The sequence below is a fragment of the Schistocerca gregaria genome, chromosome X (assembly GCF_023897955.1).
Source record: "Schistocerca gregaria isolate iqSchGreg1 chromosome X, iqSchGreg1.2, whole genome shotgun sequence".
Taxonomy (NCBI): Eukaryota; Metazoa; Arthropoda; class Insecta; order Orthoptera; family Acrididae; genus Schistocerca; species Schistocerca gregaria.
In genome coordinates this window covers 185975073-185993720 of record NC_064931.1, presented here as the reverse complement: position 1 = coordinate 185993720, position 18648 = coordinate 185975073, and the positions used below count along the sequence as shown (strand labels likewise).

The window sequence follows — 18648 nt, the reverse complement described above, 5'->3', positions numbered from 1 at the left end:
TAAAGGCACCTTTCTGCAAAACGTCATAGGATTTTCACAATAGTTTACATTTCGCAACCGATCGGAACTTACTTTCCGAATAGTCTTCCTATATTCCCAAAGCCCTATAGAGCAGAGATGACAACCACAATATTGCTAAGCGTTTTGGGAAAACCTTGATGAAGGACGAGAACATTGGATAAATGGGGCGGTGGGAAAACCTTGATGAAGGACGAGAACATTGGATAAATGGGGCGGTGGGAAATCATCTTACAACCATCCAGATTAACTTTTTTCTGTGGCTTCGCTAAATCTCTCCAGATAAATGCCGAAATTATTGCTTGGAAAGGTCATGGCAATTGCTTCTCTCCAGCTCTTGGTGAGTTTTGTGTTAAGTGTCTAATAACTACGACGTCGATAAAACTATGACATTCCTTTGTCTTTATTCCGAGGACAAATTAAACTACGTACGCCAGCTGCAAGGAAAAGAGACACAAAAATGTCTTCTAATCATTATATCGGAGAAACTTTGGTTTCGACGCTACACGAGTTTTCTTTACGTATACGAAATTATTAATTTTTTTTCTTTATAGTTGAGTGGTTGCTAAGGAAGATCTTGTTAACAAAATCCCTCCACAAATAATATATTTCAGTCAGCTACATTAAATTTCTTTAAAGAAGTCATTCTTATGAAAGACGCTGTTAAAAAAAAGAAACCTTATTCTATTTGCGATACCCCTCTGGGTATGCGCAAGCAGAATCACACACACATTACATTACATGATTCCATTCGTCTGCGTACCACGATCCACACTACAATATGGAAAGATCAGCATGTAACGGCTCCCCATTTTCCCCCGTGTGACGGAATATCGTGGAATCACATATGTCAGCTTCTTTATTCGCTGTTTGTGCTCATACTGTGGCTAAACTGGCAAATAGCCGGCCTGCGGCTTTTTAGATTTGGAAAGTCGCATCTCTGATTGTACGATATTGTGCTATTCGATGGGAATATAAGACACCATTAAAAGGTCTTACTTCCACACTGCTGTATGGCACCTGATATGATATCAAATGAAGGATATTTTTATGTTATTTTGCTTGATGTTTTCAAACAGAGAGAACTTAGTTAATCTCCATTGAAACAGTGGGTTAGTTTAAAATAAAAAAACAATATCTCACAGGAAATATTTTTCTTCAAGGAATAGTATGATTTACGTATCAGTTTTAATGATAGCTTATCGTTTGAACTTTTGTCTTTCTACAATTTCATTCATTTTAGAATCGTGACTGACACAACAGACCTCTTTTTTGCATCACTATCTTCACAAAAGCATATTTGCACACCCAAGCTAAGTGTAACAGACTTCTTCCTTGCCTTTCTATGTTAAGCGAATATATTAGACTAAAGGAACAAAGAAGATCTTTATTGTTGTCTTTAGAATTCCTTCTCACTGAAATAATTTCTGAGCATGCAATTTATTTCCTTAAGTTTGAATCTAGAGAAATCTGTACGATCCCTCTGTTTCACAACTTCATTCTTATTCATAATACTTGGCTTGTTTACATAATGAACTCAGCCGGCTGCAGGGAAACAGTCCTATTCGTCGGGCTAAGAGCTTGTCAATTTGGCGAAGACCGACAACTCGGCACGCTGGTGGTAAAAAAACACCTTAAGATTCCGAGGAAGCCTTACTGCAGGGGCTACGCGACCTGACGAAACGTGACAATCTCCACGCCAAGTCCTTCAATCGATGCCTGTTGCCTTCTTTCTTTCCTCATACAAAGCGCTCTCTGATTATTTAACCTACACCGTTGACACAGATACATTATTTGAAAAATGAGAATTTGATTTGTTTTTTTCCAGTTATTTGGATAAGTATAGATCTCTATTTTGACTGAATAACTACTGCATTCAACAGAAAAGTACAAAAATTTGCTTATGTAAATATGGAATACAATACCCGAAAAAAGTACTCTTCTAGTGGTTTACCAACACTGCGCATTTTGATAGCACTTTTGGCAAAGCAGCGCTGATCAAGCGTGACTTTGGGTGCCAACAAAGAAATTCTCGCCATGTGTGGCAATTGTCGAACTTTATATGGAATTTAGATCTTCTGGATTTGTGTTCATTTAATAAGTTAATAAAGTACTACGAAATTGATTATTTCAGAAAATTTTCTCCAGTTTGTCATCCTTAAAGGTAAAGTTAGCTAACTGACAGGAACAACGGTGAGAATATTGCCCTATTATAATGGAGAAAATACTTTTTCATATTTGCTTTCGGAAGTGTTTTATGTATGTTGCATGTAACGCTGTGGAAACTCATTAACTATCTACAGTATTCCAAACCAGATAATTACTTCTTTCTGCCACGAGGTGTATACAAGATTTTCTTGAGATCGTTTATCTACAAACTCCATTTGAGTTCCGAAAATGTCCTAATTAGTTTAAGCACAGTCTTACAACGTGAAGACTCAGATCTATCGTACAAAGGATGTGAGTGGTCCTCAAGTTCCTCTCGTGTCTCCTGCACCTAGTGTGTGCCGTACGCTCTGCTGAACATGGGAGAGCGCAGTGCACACATCCTTTCTCTTTCCAACACTTTTCCCCAGAGTTAAGCCGCTTTGACTCCGTTGCGCAGATCTTTAATTTGACGTACTTGAGACCGTTTGCTTTCTTATTGTCTGCTGAGGAATGTAAGACCTTTTGTTAATGTCTGGTGTATAAGAATGCAGTTTTAGTATCACAACTGGTTGTCGTTACCCTAGCTAACTACTTGGAATAATTAAGAAATTAAGAGCGTAATAAAATCAACAGCGACTGATACAAATTGCAGCAGTGACAGGATGAAGTAAGAGACCCAGTTAACGTCAGGATCTGCTATCATGTATTTTGTAGTTTTCCGCTATAACTATCATAGTCTCATCTTCTAATTCGCAGAAGAATTAAATTTTAAGCTCCGTGACGAATGTAGCTTCTATGTCATTCCGGCTGATGATGTGGATAGCTACCTGTGCTGTCTTCGTAACCAAGGAAAGAAATGGAAAGAAGCTAAGTGATTAAATACTTGTCGAAGCTGAAGTTGCTGGAGACGGAATATAAGCTCTAAAGGGACAAACTGGAGAAGAGATGGCCACGATATTATTTGGAAGCGTTCCGCCATTGACTTGGACGAAAAGATAAGTCAGGATGCCTGAATCAGGATAAATCCGACATCTCCCTAGAACAATATATATTAGACGCTACTCCAACTCTGTTATAGTCAAAGAATATCTTCGCTTTTGGTGGTTTGGTTGCGAGTACATGGGACTGGATAGAAAGGAAATGAAACAGAACACTGTACAGAGATACTTCGGAGCAATTAAACATTTGATGCGAGATGTTTTGCAGGCTTATTTGTTGAAATACGTCCGTGTCCAGTCATACAATACGTCATGGAAACTGCTTGGGGTCTTTGTCAACCGCAAAGCGAATCGATTTCCAGGAGCGGACTGCTCTTATTTATTGCTGGAATAAGATGCTCGAATTATGCAACTAGGTTACAAACGTGGCGAGCAAAACGATGTTCTCGTTTCACCACAGGTACCCTCTTTCACTTGCGCAGGGGGTGTACACACTAACCTTTTCAAAACTACCCTGGATCAAGATAAATCCTACGGTCTATGTAGAACGATGGAAATCCGCTGTTTTTCATCAAAAGACGATGTATAATTTTTGAGTTTTTTTTCGCAGTTACCTCCGAGCTCGTCCCTTACTGGATGAAGGACTGTTATTAGCAGAATTTTATGCCTTCACTGCAGGAACCATAGCGGAGAAGTCGAAAACGTAGTCTGTCACCTTGTAGAACTATATTGTAACCGAGAGCTATACAGAACCATGTATCCTCCCATTTGAGCAAAAATCTGGAGATGAAAATGTCTTCCACTACCAAGTACGGGATCTAGTACATACAGACACAGTGCTACTGCTTTAAGGAAATTTACACAGATCGGTGACGGATGTGCTACAGTTTAATGTTTGTATTATAAAATTATTACATTATCAAATAAATTATTGTGAACATTGCACCACAGAAATGTGTTTTATGTACGTAGACAACAAGGATAAAAATCCGTTAGAGCGTCTTATTGAGCACGCAGAAGAACGGCTCGCTGGCTTGCAGTGTAACCCGACAACATTTCCGCTGGAGCCTTGATTTTATCTGCTTTCTTGTTTCACCTTGTCTCTCAGAGAAATGTCTAAGGAGAACCTTGGAGCATCACCTCTGCAAATAACGTATACCATCTTTGCACTAGGGCACCCATTACGCAGTTCACCATAATTGAATTGTGTACTGTAATGATTATTTCCCACGGATGTAACACTTCGATGACGCTGTCATGTAATAAGCCATAGTGCCAATACGGTGTTAACTAACATAAAAATTCCATTTAATGACATTTTGGTTGTCAGCTAGGGACTTTTCAATTTAGAGATTTCGCAAAAAATGGATTACAAAATCAAAAAGAACTCTAAGGAATTTATGTTATTAGGTGCTTTGCAGCCTGTGCAATCGAAAAACATTACGTGCTTCAAATAACATTACCATGACGAAATTAAAAATATTCTGGGACACCTTCTACCAAATTTAGTGAAAGATGTGACTTGTTTCTATTTTAAACACATCTTTATTTAATGTCTCAGACATTTAGAGTAGACGATGTCATTTTCTGAAAGACACGCATTTTTAAAGACGAAAGTACTAGAATATGGCTGGATTCCTTTGCTTTGAACCCCTAGAGTTGCTGGTCGTGAGAGCAATTTCAGACGCATGTTGCCGTTCATCTGTTTCGAAATTCAGTCTGCAACAATTAACGTCAGATCGTATGTTCTGTTAGATTAGAAATAACGTTTGTCATTAACCTTCCCATATTTTCTCTGTCTGACAAAAAGTCATGAGAAAACTGGTGTCTGGTGTTGTATTAAATTCAGAAAGTGAACATAGTACATTGTAGCTTTCAACTTCCGTGAATCTCATATACGCTTTATTTTTCACAAATTCTGTAGGTTTTGCTGTCGCAGTACTGTCAAGTGTTCTCAGACTAAATATCGACTGAAATATTTACTTAAAACCCCAGCTTAGAAACACTGGTAACCGAACTTGTTAGGTGAACGTAATTAACCCTTTTGCTAATTTCCAACACATTAGGATCAGTTTCATTGAAACCTGAACTTCATAATTTTAACATGTAACACCTTATTACTTTTTTGAATTTCCGTCGCACACGTTACGCACCATGAGGGAGTCATTGATAAGAAGTGGATTCCATGTTTTCAGTTTTGGGTATCAATCCGTAATACATCCATAAAGTTTCGGGTTCATTACAGACAGATTTTCGTCGAAATCTAAAGACTATGAGGTACTTTGCGATTCATACATTGCTTCTTTTCTTCACGTGTGATTACATATACAAAACCGTTTTATTGTAAATTCGAAAAAGAAAATTCCAATATAAATCACCTCTACACCTACATTTTTACTTATGTCTGTGTTCAGGAACACGATAAAGTAAGAATTCATTTGTATCCAGGAGTGTTTTCTCTTTACATGGAAAATATCATTTTCGAGTAAATTCGAAAAATAAAATTACGGTATAAGCAAACTATATACATCCATTTTTAATTTTGTCTCTATTCAGGAACAAGATAAAATAAGAATTCACTTATATCCAGGAGTGTCCTTTTCTTTTCACGTTTCTGTTTCTGTCATAAAGTTATGTAAGAACAGATGCTTTCAGTCCCATGTAGCTTGGATGTATTGCTGTATGAATATCTTATAAATACGGCTTTGTGACACGAGGTTAAGTTATGATTTTGAATAATGTATATCCCATTCTTCGGAAACAAGTTAATCTACATTTCACGGAATATGTACACCACATCTGTGGCTTACTTTCCTACAGGTCGAGAGACCAAACGTGAGATTTCGTCTTGTTTAGAGCAACTGACGACATGTCATGAATTACTTGTTTCCTCTGTGTTGAGGTGGACTCAACATGTTGCATCACGGCGTAGGACAAGTGCCAGATCAATACGCTTACAGAGCCAATACACGCTTAGCGTAGCGGTGAAAGCTAGCAATCAGCCATGAGGAAACGCTCTTGCTAATTCATAGCCGCAGCGATTTAAAATAGATGCTAAATCGACTTTCAGTTATGGAAGTACACTACGGAGTTTACCCTGGCTATTGCTTAATGTTCCTGGACAGCTCGTTATCGGCCGTAAATGAGAACGTGGGAAAGGCCACAGTGAGTTCCTATTGACACGACTCCACAACAAGAGTGCCTGAGCCAGAGAAACAACGCTCTGAGACTTATCCACTAGCACTGTGCAGTGTATCTCTTAGAAATACATCCAGATTTCTCGAGTGCTGTTCGGGATTCTAGCGGAATAACGTGGAATGCTAATATTTATGATGTACTGGTATGTCAGATATTAGTCCTTGATATCTTCACTGTTGTCTATCATACCTCTGAACATACTTCTTTGCATTCATTAGTGCTGCTAGGGGAGATAGACTCGCAACTCGAATTCCGCGATGTGTAACACCAAAAGTTTGTGCATCAGCACAAATCTTAATTAAGAAGGGTAGGCCACGGTATTAAACACACTTTGACCTGCTATTCAGCTGTAAGTCGAAATCCCATTACTTATTCATTATACCAACACCTTCTGCACAGCGTTCGTCATTGACTTTATCTCTAACGTAAGCGTGCAAGATGACGCAGCGATTAAGGAATTGTACTTGTCCTTATTACCGGGAGAGGTGGCGCAGTGGTCAGCAGATTGGATACCCATCCGAGAGGACGACGGTTCAACTCCGCACCCTGCCATACAAATTTAGGTTTTTCGCGATTTTCCTAAATCAAACCATTGAAATGCCGGTATGATTCCTTCGAAACGGCACTGTCAATTACCTTCCCCATCCTTGAAATATTCCGACCTTATGTTCTGTCTCTAATGATCTAGTTGTAGACCAGAAGTTAAACCCTAACATTCCTTCCTTTATTTTGTATTTAGTAGGAGGGGAGTTCGAATTCCTTCCTGGAATTTACATTATGTTTAAATTTTCTTTAATTTCTGACTGATGCAGTGTTGGTTCATCCAGCCAGTTGCACACCGACTCCTCCCATAACACTTTTCCACCAGAAAAAGTGTTACGACTCAAATGACTTCCAAATACAGAGGCTATTAAAGTTATATTATTCCTTGTCAGTCGCTAACCAATTACACAAAGTCACCACTGCAAGCATCTTTTATCAACAATATATACCTCATAATCTCCAGATAGAATAACGAATTATCTGGGGCAGGTCCTTGTACACTGACGAATACTGATCGGTCTCTCCACGGTCAAGTACGATCTGTGTGTTTGGCTAGTACTCGGAAGCCCCCAGTTCCATTTTCGCTATCGCCAGCAATTTTCCTCTTATGGAAAAAATAGAAGGGGCTCTACCCAGTTTCCTGAGGACAACCGAGGAGCTACTTGAAAGAGATGTAGCACCTCTGTTTTCGAAAGCCGACATCAATGTGTGGGAGAGCTGTGTGGTGACTGCACGTCCCCCAATACTGCTGTATAATTGAACATGTCCGAAAGAACAGATACCATCTTAGTAAATATAAGAAAGAAGGTGCTTGAAACATCAATGTAGCCATGTTCTGTGACAGTGCCACAGAAAACAACAAGGGGTGCAAGGCCCCTCCATGAAAACCACGACCACACAATAACACAACCGCCTCCCAATTTTACTGTTAGCACTACACACGCTGGCAGATGACGTTCACCGTGCATACGCCATACCCACGCACTGGCATCGGATCGCTACAATGTGTACCGTGATTTGTCACTCCACACAACGTTTTTACACTGATCAATCGTCCAATGTTTACGCTCCTTACACCAAGCGAGGCGTCGTTTGGCACCTACCGGCGTGATCTGTGGCTTATAAGCAGCCACTCGACCATGAAATCCAAGTTCTCTCGCCTCCCGCCTAAATATCATAGTACTTGCAGTGGATCCTGATGCAGGTTGGAATTCCTGTGTGATGCTCTGGATAGATGTCTGCCAATTACATATTACGACTCTCTTCAACTGTCGGCGGCCTCTGTCAGTCAACAGAGTAGGACGGCCTGTACGCTTTTGTGTTGTACCTGTCCCTTCACGTTTCCACTTAACTATCACATCGGAAACAGTGGACCTAGGGATGTTTAGGAGTGTGGAAATCTCGCGTACGGACGTATGACACAAGTGACCCAATCACCTGACCAGATTCGAAGTCCGTGAGTTCCGCGGAGCGCCCCGTTCTGCTCTCTCACGATGTCTAAGTACTATTGAGGTCGCTGATACGTAGTACCTGGCAGTAGGTGACAGCACAATGCACCTACTATGAAAAACGTATGGTTTTCGGGGTGTCCAGATACTTTTGACCAGACAGTGTAATAAATTCTATCACTTACTTTTCATCTTTCTTCTTGGAAGTTCTAGTTCTTTCACAGTTTCTATTATTCCTAGTCTGATTTCATTCCAATTTTCCATACCTCTATGTGAAACTTTTTAGCGAATTCGTTTCTGTTGTCTGACAGAAATTTTGTGTCAATTCTATTGAAGTTTTTAATTTTGGGGTTTGGTCCATACTTCGAAATTTGGCTTTGATTTCTGTTAAAAAGTGGGTCGAATCTATCCCTAGTCCTTTTCTGACCCGTATGTTCGTGATTTATCTATGGTTTTGTTTGGTTAGTGCCAAATGATCCAGTTTATATGAACCTAAACGCGTATTAAGAGAAACCGGATCTTCTTTCTCCTTAACAATTTTCTGGGAAAGGTTGACATTGTCTGCAGAAGTTGATGAACCTTTCTCCATTCTTATTGGTGCGTTTGTGTTCATGAAAATTTCCTGCTATTGTCTTGAATTTCTCTTCTGTGCCGCTCTGGCCAATGAAGTCTCTTACAAGTAGTTCTATGTGGTGCTTTGATACTTTTCTAGTGTTTTCCAAAATTGTTTGGCTTTTCTGGATTTTTTTCTGTTGTCATTGTTGTTAGGGGCATGTGCAATTTATGGTGGTATATTTCTTGTTTGCTGATTTAAACGGGACAAGTGTTATTTGCTCCAACGGGGACGCAAAATTTCTTAGATTCTGTTAGATTCCGTGTGACCATAAAAGCTGTTCCAAACATAGTGAATTTGTTTGTTCTTTATGTCTGGTTTTCCTTTATAAATCCTGCAGTCTTCTGATCCAGATGCTTTCTCATTACCGTATCTTGTTTCTTCAAGTCTAGTATCAGTATGTTATTGTTTCAGTTTCCCAGTCTTTAGTGGAATGTTGATGTTCAATGCTCCTAGCAGATGTTTTTTTCTCAGGTCGTATGCGAAAATTTGTAGGAAGCTACGGCTCTTCCGTACGTGATTTTTTTACGCTCTTCAGAATCCGATGGCGTAGTTGAATCACTGTTTCCAGTGATGGATTGTTACCTCCTGGACTACTTTTCCGTTCAGTGTTTACCATCATGTCTTGGTTGAAAGTAAATTAGGAAGGGGTGTTAACCTCTTCGTGGGATGCTACATCTCTGACCGACTCCCCAGCTGGATCTTAACAGGCCGCCCTATATGGGAACAGACGCCTTTCGCAGCCGACCACTTTGGTAACAGTCGCAACTGATTTTTGCTGCTTCGATCAACATGCAGAGAGACGGTGATGACGTAGCCGCTTCTTGTAAGTCAGACGTGACGTGGGTTATTGTTCTACTTAGTGAGTTGTCTCTTCCGCTAGATCCGCCATACTGAGGTCCATCCACTCCACTCCGACTCTGCTGCCGTTGAGGTATCACTGTGATGGGAAAATGACTCATCCGCCTCCTTTGCCGTTGAGATTAATATCTTCATCCGCCTCAGAAGCCGTTGAACCTCTTCACCTCATCTCCCACGTTGCTGGCTAATTGGCTTCCTCTCTCCTCTTACCAAGCGACCAGCTATTAGAAACAGACTGTCCCGCTTTGTTGGTCTGGATCATCGAGTAATGAACACCCCGCCACATCAAGGCTCAGTCCTTGGGCTGATTCTTTAAGTATAACATAAAATTCAAGCAAAATTCCAAGCACTTTACCCCATAGCTTACGTTCAAAATTTATTCTTGAAACGAATTTTGTAGGGTTTATAGAAATAAGTGTATAAAATATGATAATTATAGCCTTCATAGATTCTGAGAAGAAGGTACATAAACTTTAAAAAAATATTTTCAGAAAATGGAGTTTAAAGTCCAACCTAATGTTTTTTCTTTATATCATCTCTTCAGAAGTTCCCAGATTTGTATTGATGGTCCCCTTTCCCTTAAAGACTTTTCAGTAGCAGAGAGGCGCTGTAAATCTATTTTTCTCAAGATGTCTGTAGTAAAATTTCCTATCCTAAAGCCCATTCTCTCTAATACCTTGATCCTCTCTACTTTCCCATTATTAAACACAAGAAGTGCATCGTAAGTTGCAATTCCATCAATTGTAGGAGATGAAAATGTGGCTTTAGAGGCTCTTTTCTACGCAGATGGTTTGTTGTTGTTTGTAAGATACGAAACAGTCACAGATGACCTGTAACACCAAAGAGTATATATCACAGCCTTCTAGATGAATACCTTCAAGTTCGTTTAAAAATAATCCACGGAATCGTTGTTCATTGAGGTCATATTGACGTGTTGCTTCAAAGAGTGGGAGTGGCAGGAAGGTGGCGTCAAAAATTTATTTTTCAAGCACTTCGGATGCGATTTTATCATTGAAACTCTGGGAAATAATTTTCGACGGGGTCTACTAAGGAATAAACGATAAATTGAAAATTGTAATTTTTTGTCAATTTCATGAACGTACCCGCTTAACACACAAACACTGATGAGCCAAAACATTATGACCTCCTGCTTAACAGGTCGTTTGTCCGTTTTTGGAACGAAATATATCACTCATTCTGCGTATCGGGGATCCGGCAGTTTGTTGGTAGGTTTGTGGAGGTATGTGGCATTAGATTTCTTGTTCAAATGTGTGTGAAATCTTACGGGACTTAACTGCTTATGTCATCAGTCCTTAAGCTTACACACTACTTAACGTAAATTATCCTAAGGACAAACACACACACCCATGCGCGAGGGAGGACTCGAACCTCCGCCGAGACCAGCCGCACAGTCCAGGACTGCAGTGGCCAAGACCGCTCGGCTAATCCCTTGCGGCCATTAGATGTCAACTCACAGGTCATATAATCCGCGTAAGTAATTTGCCGCTGATTTGCGTACTTGGTGATGGCGCCCGGTAGAGAACCAGATGGGTTCCTTAGGAATTACATCGGACGAATTTGGTCACTGAGACATCTACGTAAGTTCACTATAGTGCTCCTCAAACCGCTGTAGCACGGTTATGGCTTGGGGACAAGGACCATTATACCGCTGAAGGATGAAATCGCCGTCGGGAAAGGCATCCAGCATGAAAGAATGGAGGTGTTTCGCAGTTGTCAGAATGTCTTCGGTTAGTACCACAGGTCCCATGCAACCGCAGGGGAATGTCTTCGATAGCATCATACTGCTCTCCCGAGCCTGCATCTGTGGAGCACTGAACGTTTCAAGACGCCGTTCACATCGATGACGGCATTTATGGACCAGCGACCCAGTGTAGCAAAATTGTGATTCATTGTGATTCACCCGAAGAGCCGACACGTCTCCATTGATCGACAGCCGTATCCCAATGGTGCCCACTGCTGTCGTAACTGACGATGTTGCTGGGTCAACATGTGAACAAATGGCTCTGAGCACTATGGGACTCAACTGCTGAGGTCATCAGTCCCCTAGAGCTTAGAAGTACTTAAACCTAAGGACATCACACACATCCATGCCGGAGGCAGGATTCGAACCTGCGACCGTAGTGGTCGTGCGGTTCCGGACTGTAGCGGCTAGAACCGCTCGGCCACCCCGGCCGTCGAACATGTGAACACGTAGGGGTGGTCCGCTGCGGAGCTCCTTGTTCAACAATGTACGTTGAACGGTGTGCGTGCACCAAGCCTTGTGTTCTTCCGGCAGAGGTGCCGCGGATCACTATCTATCCAGCTTTGCAGAGAAGACAAGCCACCGAATACCACGTTCTGTGAAGAGTCGTGAGCGTCCAACCATTTAGCGCCTAGTGCTGGTTTCATTGTTCTTCTAGCTCTTTCCGGAGATGCTCACGACAGTAGCTCGTGAACATTCGACCTGCTTCGTCGTTTTCGAGGTACTCGTTCACGGACTCTGTATAATAATAATCTGCTCTTTGTCAGAGTCACTTATATGAATGGATTTCCCCATTTGCAGCCCCTGTTTTAACTAGGGTGATGGCCCATCCTTGTCTGCGCCGCTTACATACTTTTGTTACCGCGTCACGTGCCTTCCAACGTCACTAGGCGGCATCCAACGTCGCTGTGGCCAGTGATCATAATGTTTTGGCTCGTCACGTAAATCCACCTCGCGATGATGTTTTAAACCTCTGAAATGCGCTGTGGACATAAATAGAGATTGGTAAGAGTAAAAGTTTCCAAATTGATCGATTCGTGATTCGTCGCAAGTGTATGACGACCGATGGTAGCGAGTGTTACCCGGAGGCTTTGTGTCGTGTTGCAGGACCAAGTGGAAGAGGCAGACGGCGGTGGGCCTGGAGCTGCTGGCGGAAGCGGGCAACTACGCTGCGTTCCAGCGGCTGTACGGCGCGCCGGCCGCTTACGGCTGCTGGCCGTACGGCACTGCGGGGGCAGGGCCGGCCGCTCCGGTGCCGGCCGTGGTGTCGCCCGACCTGTACTACCGGCAGGCCGCCGCCGCCGCCGCCGCCGTCTCCACGCTGCAGAAGCCGCTGCCCTACCGCCTGTACCCCGCCGCCGGGCTCGGCCTCACTCTGCCCGGCCCCGGACCCTCGCACCTCGGCTCGGCGTCTGCCTCGCTGTCGTCGCTGTCCAGCTACTACCAGCAGCAGCAGCAGCAGCAGCCGCAGGCGGCGCGCTCGCCGTCGCCGCCGCCCCCGCCGCCCCCGCAGGCCGTGGTGTCGGCGGAGGAGGCGTCGGCGCTGAGCCCGCACGCGCTGCCGCCGCGCAGCCCCGCCGTCTCGGACCCCGACGTGGGCGCCGCTTCGGACCTGCACGCCTGAGCGGCCGCCGCCGTCCTACCGACACCGCCCGCGCAGCGGCCGTCCACACACCAGCCTAGTGCTATATTTTTTGAGACGACGCGATCAAACTGAAAATGCGACACTACTTAGTAAGGTGGACTGAGTTCGATATTCGTTATCCCGTTAAGTGGAAGCACACGGCGTTATTCAGATTCACAGGAACGTACTCGGACTTACGTTTCGGTATTTAAACAGAACAGGTTGCTATGAAATAGACTACTAAAACACTACCTCGTCTTTGTGACACGATACGTTTATTTGGTGGTTAAAGAAACTTTCTCTTACTATCGAAGATAGACGAACTCGACAATTTATTATTTCATTCCCGCCTATTTCTTGTCTTTCCTTTTCGTAAGTTCCCGCGACAACTTCGTTGGTATTCTGCTCGCGTAGTTTTCACCCTGCATTAGATAACGTCCTCCGACACAAAACAATTTCTGTGTAATTCAACGACAGACACTCGTAACCCCACATATTGTAGCCTATACATTTCGAAATTGTACCCTCTTTCTTAGAAAACCACTCAAAAAGTTTAGTAATAGTCTTTACCTTTCTTTGGTTTTTTAAACGATTTAATGTCTCACCGAGCGATATCATTTTTCGTGATGAATAAGTCCGCTCCGGTTGTCCTCGATAAATAATTTTTCTGAATAAAATCGTTCACACGACCCGGGTTTCAGGATGTAAATCCAATCTTCAGGCGCTAAAAAAAAAAAAAAAAAAAAAAAAAAAAAAAAAAAAAAAAAAAAAACTGAGATTAGTCATAAATTTAATTAACCTTAAATGGCCCGAACAGACGTGAACATAGGTCATACCTTGATTGCGTACGAGAAAGTCGTACCAGTCATATAAAAAATTCAGCAAATTTATCAAGTAGCGTGCGAGTTCTATTGCGGGTGAGGCATGAAAAGGTTCTCTGAGGCAACCAGTACCACGCAGGGTAAACGGGGCCTAACCAAAAGAACGACGAATGTAACAGCAAATAAGCGCACGTGGCCAGCCTAATGTAATCTATGAACCAACTGCGAACGACAGGGCTTAAGAAATCAAAAAGGTGGCATAAAAGCCGTAAAACGCCCCAATTTGTGAACCTCATAAGCAGCTCACCGCACGAATGCTCAGAAAGTCGCATGTCGTGCAATCTCAGCAAGATTGGTCATTAAAATTCCGTGCGAACCGGAATGAGGCACCCGAGTAGACATATTCGTCAAGGGCACGAGGTACCACCGAAAAAATCTTCGCTAACAACACGGCCGCACTCTCATGTTTCCTCCCAAACTCCAAATGTCTGCTCGTTTGCAATTGGTTCGTGGGCTGTATTAGATTAGCAACGTGTACTTATTTGCTGTTACATTCATGGTATTATTAGTTAGGCCTCGTCTATCCCATGTGGATGACTCAGAGAATCTTTTCATGCCCCACCCGCACTGGTTCCCGCATGCTCCTTCACAAATTTGCTGGATTTTTTACACGACTGGTACGACTTTCTCGTATACAATCGAGGTGCGACCTGATGGTCACGTTTGTGTGGCCCTTTTTACTGTTAATTAATTTTGTGATAATTTTTCTTTTTTCTTTTGATGAAGTGACTGAAGATGGGATTTATATACTGAAGCCCGGGCCATATCTAAGGTTTTATTCAAGTAAAGGATTTATCAAGTACAACTTGAGTGGGTTTATTCAGCATGAAAAACTTCAGCGATAGTTGTAGATGTCCCACAAAAGAGTCTATTACGAAAGCAGTATCATTTGATCACATTTCTTACGATTTCCAAAATTCTATTTTTCCGTGCAATATTTATAAGAAAATCGTCTAATCCAACTACTGCAAACAACTGACAACTCTATCGTCTGCAATACCTGTAGTAGTTGACTCAGATCAGTTATGCAAATATTGTGGGCAGTAATGGAATTCTCAGCTCAACTATTAACACGAAACAGGCCTCAAACAATAGCACCATCAGTTCCCCCTGAGTCCTAGCGAGATCATTTTCTCTGGATGTATCCAACTGTCCAATCACATTTGCATCGTAAAGGATCAACCCCCCCTGGAGAATTATTTTGTCAAATCGACAGACTTTGCCTCAAATTTCGCCTCTTCCCTGAGGTTTTACTCAAAGCTTAAGGCAACTGGTCGAAGTTTTATATTGCCGTTACCGACTTTTCATTAAATAATAACGTCCGAAAATGTGGTTTATGTCATTTAACTTATCGTGGCCCAACATGATAGCAAACCTTATGGGCGTAACGTCTGTTCTCGGGGATGATAGAGTAACTTGACCACGCCGCATCAAGTGTGCGTTCCGTCAGTCCTGTGTACTTTGTTTAATTCAAAAATTAAATTGGTATCTTGCTGTGAAGAAAACTCTGGGTTCCCCACAAAGAATTTTTAACATTTTACTGATGAATATGTCAGTAAACCAGGGATAGCGGTTAGTTTTTAAAATAAACGAGCTGAATGATACTTCATCGTGGTTAAACGTTTTTACATTCTGAATATTACAAAAAAGTTTACTCTCCTCAGCAGAACTACCCTCTTTAATGCTTCTTGTTATTATTGGCTTTCCTACAGCAGACATTCTACAATTCACTTTTTAAATTTGCCTTAATGTGTCACAGAGTGAAGGGTGTGTCAGGGCAGTTCCTCGACATTTGAACTTTTCATTTCTTCGAGAGTAAGTATTATTTTTGGTGTTCCAAACACGTCGCTGAACTTAAAATATTTACTTCATACGAAGAGCACCGTTAACAAAGAAGAGGTATCTATGTACAAGTTGAAAGCTGTGATCCTGGGTTAGGAATCACTGTTATCATTAAACACGAATATAACACATTTTACAATAAAAATCACACCGATATACTTCCGTGAATCTATAAGATGCAAGGGAAATACATGGAAGCGTATAAACGAAATGCGTGTTGCTCTATGAATCAAAATGTACTTAATCTTAATATATTAGTGTTTCCGTACGTTCTACGAAATGTTCAAACGTGGACAAAATTGTGAAGAAGGACTGAACATTATTTTCTGTAAAATAATGTAGATCTAATTGAAATTTATTTATAAATCCTTAGTTTGTAAATCTAGAATGATATAAAATTAAGAGGCGGATAGTGCAATTTTGGTATATGATATTACCTTAACCATATGCATCAAAATAACGTTGTACTAAACTGAAGTTTTTTTAATTTATTTATGTGTCGTTTAAAAAACTAATTTCAGCTACTTAGTTACTCACACGAGTCGAGAGATGTATACGCTGCTGTGCCACTATTAAGTAGGACGACGATGAACAAGTGTAGTGACTAAGCGTGATATAATCTGCCAGTGCAATTTTAAAATACTGTGGAGGATCCACACTTCTGCAGGCACAGAGGACAAGCCATACAGGAATCATACTCACAATCAATATTAACGATACTTGATGCTCCACTGCTTCCAGCACGAGGATTCCGTGTTTTGCAGTTGGGTTTTCGCAGTAACAAACCATCTCTACGATAAGAATGACGGATCTGCTATAAGTTCAGACATAGCACTAGTTTTGTACACCGGATGCCGACATAAATCAGCGAGATCGAAATTTTTTTCGTTCTTCCGCGTACAACTTCAACAGGTGTTTCGGAAGATTCCTCATTGATTCCTGTATGACATGCCTCGATACAGTAAATGTCTTAAATCGCCAAAGCTGAATGAAGCACTCTGTAACTTCCTACAGATATTATCATACTACTTTCCTGCTGTTTTTGTACGCATTGCTGTGAGAATATAAAATGAATAACATCAAAGGTAGACTAAGATGTGTAAATACTGTATATACCACGTACTGTTTATATTATCAAAATTGTCGCTGTGTGTTACGTAAGCGTGCGGCATCCACTGAAGGACTCTATGAGTAATCCGCTAAACCTGGCACGTATTCGACGTAGCTTTGTTTTCGGCTGTATATGTTCTTAGAACAATGTGTTTTTAGTAACTGTGTGTTTTTATATGAGAATTTGTTTCAAGTGTAGCATATTCTGACGTTTCATGCATTTCCTTGTAATCTCGATATATCTATGTTCACCTCCAATAAAAGCTGTTGGAAACGTATTACACTGTCATTTCAGTAATCACTTCAGTAACGTAAGTTCTTTGCTTTGCAAACACATACAAGATTCCCATTTTTACAGTATTTTTAAAGTGATCGTACACTTCATACAATTTTTTGGAACTGCAGTGAACACTCAGTGTTTTGCACTAAAGAAGTACAACAACAAAAATTGACTTCCTAACGAACAGGTACGTATTAACAAGTTTAAGGACTTCCTGAGATATCTCTTTGGATACTAACGTACAGTACAAGACGTACATCTTTCATTTGAGGATATGATGTGGTGTTGCGACCGTTGCTCTGATACGTTGTCCAGCGTGTGAGACATTTTTAGGTGGTGCCTTCACATTCTTAGGCAAATGACAGTCTAGTTGCACATTCCCGCCACAGATAACATACACGAGTACAGTCAGATACGGAATTACATGGAACAGAGATCACACAATTTGTGGCAGAGAGTACACACAATTTCCCCTCCACAGCCAGGAGGGTAATGTGAGGTCATCCGGTTACAGAAACAAATGTGTCAAGCCACCACGCAAAATTGGGAACTATATCAAAGAAGGAGAAGAAGAGATACGATACCAGGAAATCATAGGGGAAAATTTTCAGCCAAGCTGCTTACGTGTATTGACTATTGATCAGAATAAGACACTTACTAAAACTGACACTTAAAATCTATTTGGACTGTACAACTAAGACAAAAAAAGTAGAAATTTCGTAACAATTATTTTCTATGCTCAGCAAACATAATTTAACCTATAGACGAGAAGTAATTCTAGTCAAATACGAGTTAAATGGTGAGGAAAAACAATTATCTGAGCCGATGAACATCTACTTGCATGTATAATTGCTTCTGCTCACCATCACGACATTAAGCATTCTACACATATGCTACAAACCCGTGAATTATCACCAAAAAACCCATTAAGATATACTGATTATTGAAAGCTAAGTTCAGATATTTACCCATACTCTGACAAAACATAACACGCGCTTTCTGACTGAAAACTCTTAAAGCTCTTTTGCCGAGGACCTTTATTCTTTCTGTAGATTCCTGAGACCATCTAGTTCTTTAGACACACAGCACTATTGCCCTGATTTGGCAACGAACAAAAGTAAAAGCCAGTTTCTTAGATAAGTAATCATCCTACGGTCTTCGAAGAATCAAACAATTTACCACGAATTCATGTCGAATTTCCATGCTAGGAACAAGACATTGGTGTGTATGAATCCGTAAGTATTAACCCGACTTGGGCTAAAATCCATAGTTGTACGAAAACAAGAATAATTCTGCTTCGGCAGCCGTTGTGTATGTAAAGAATGACAGACTTTCCAAACTTCGTGTTTCACACAATGCTCGTAATACTCCTAAAAGTTTGG

General features: G+C 41.3%; 1 protein-coding gene across 1 annotated transcript in view; it reads left to right on the top strand.

Annotated features, from left to right (window-relative positions):
* The window catches only part of LOC126299070 (homeobox protein B-H1-like), a 175818-nt gene extending 158554 nt beyond the window's left edge, over positions 1-17264 (top strand). Inside the window, exon 3 of the mRNA XM_049990739.1 lies at positions 12637-17264. Within this exon, the coding sequence (XP_049846696.1) occupies positions 12637-13153 (517 nt within the window). The 3' untranslated portion in view covers positions 13154-17264. The remainder of the gene's footprint in view (positions 1-12636) is intronic.
* The last annotated feature ends 1384 nt before the right edge of the window (positions 17265-18648 follow it).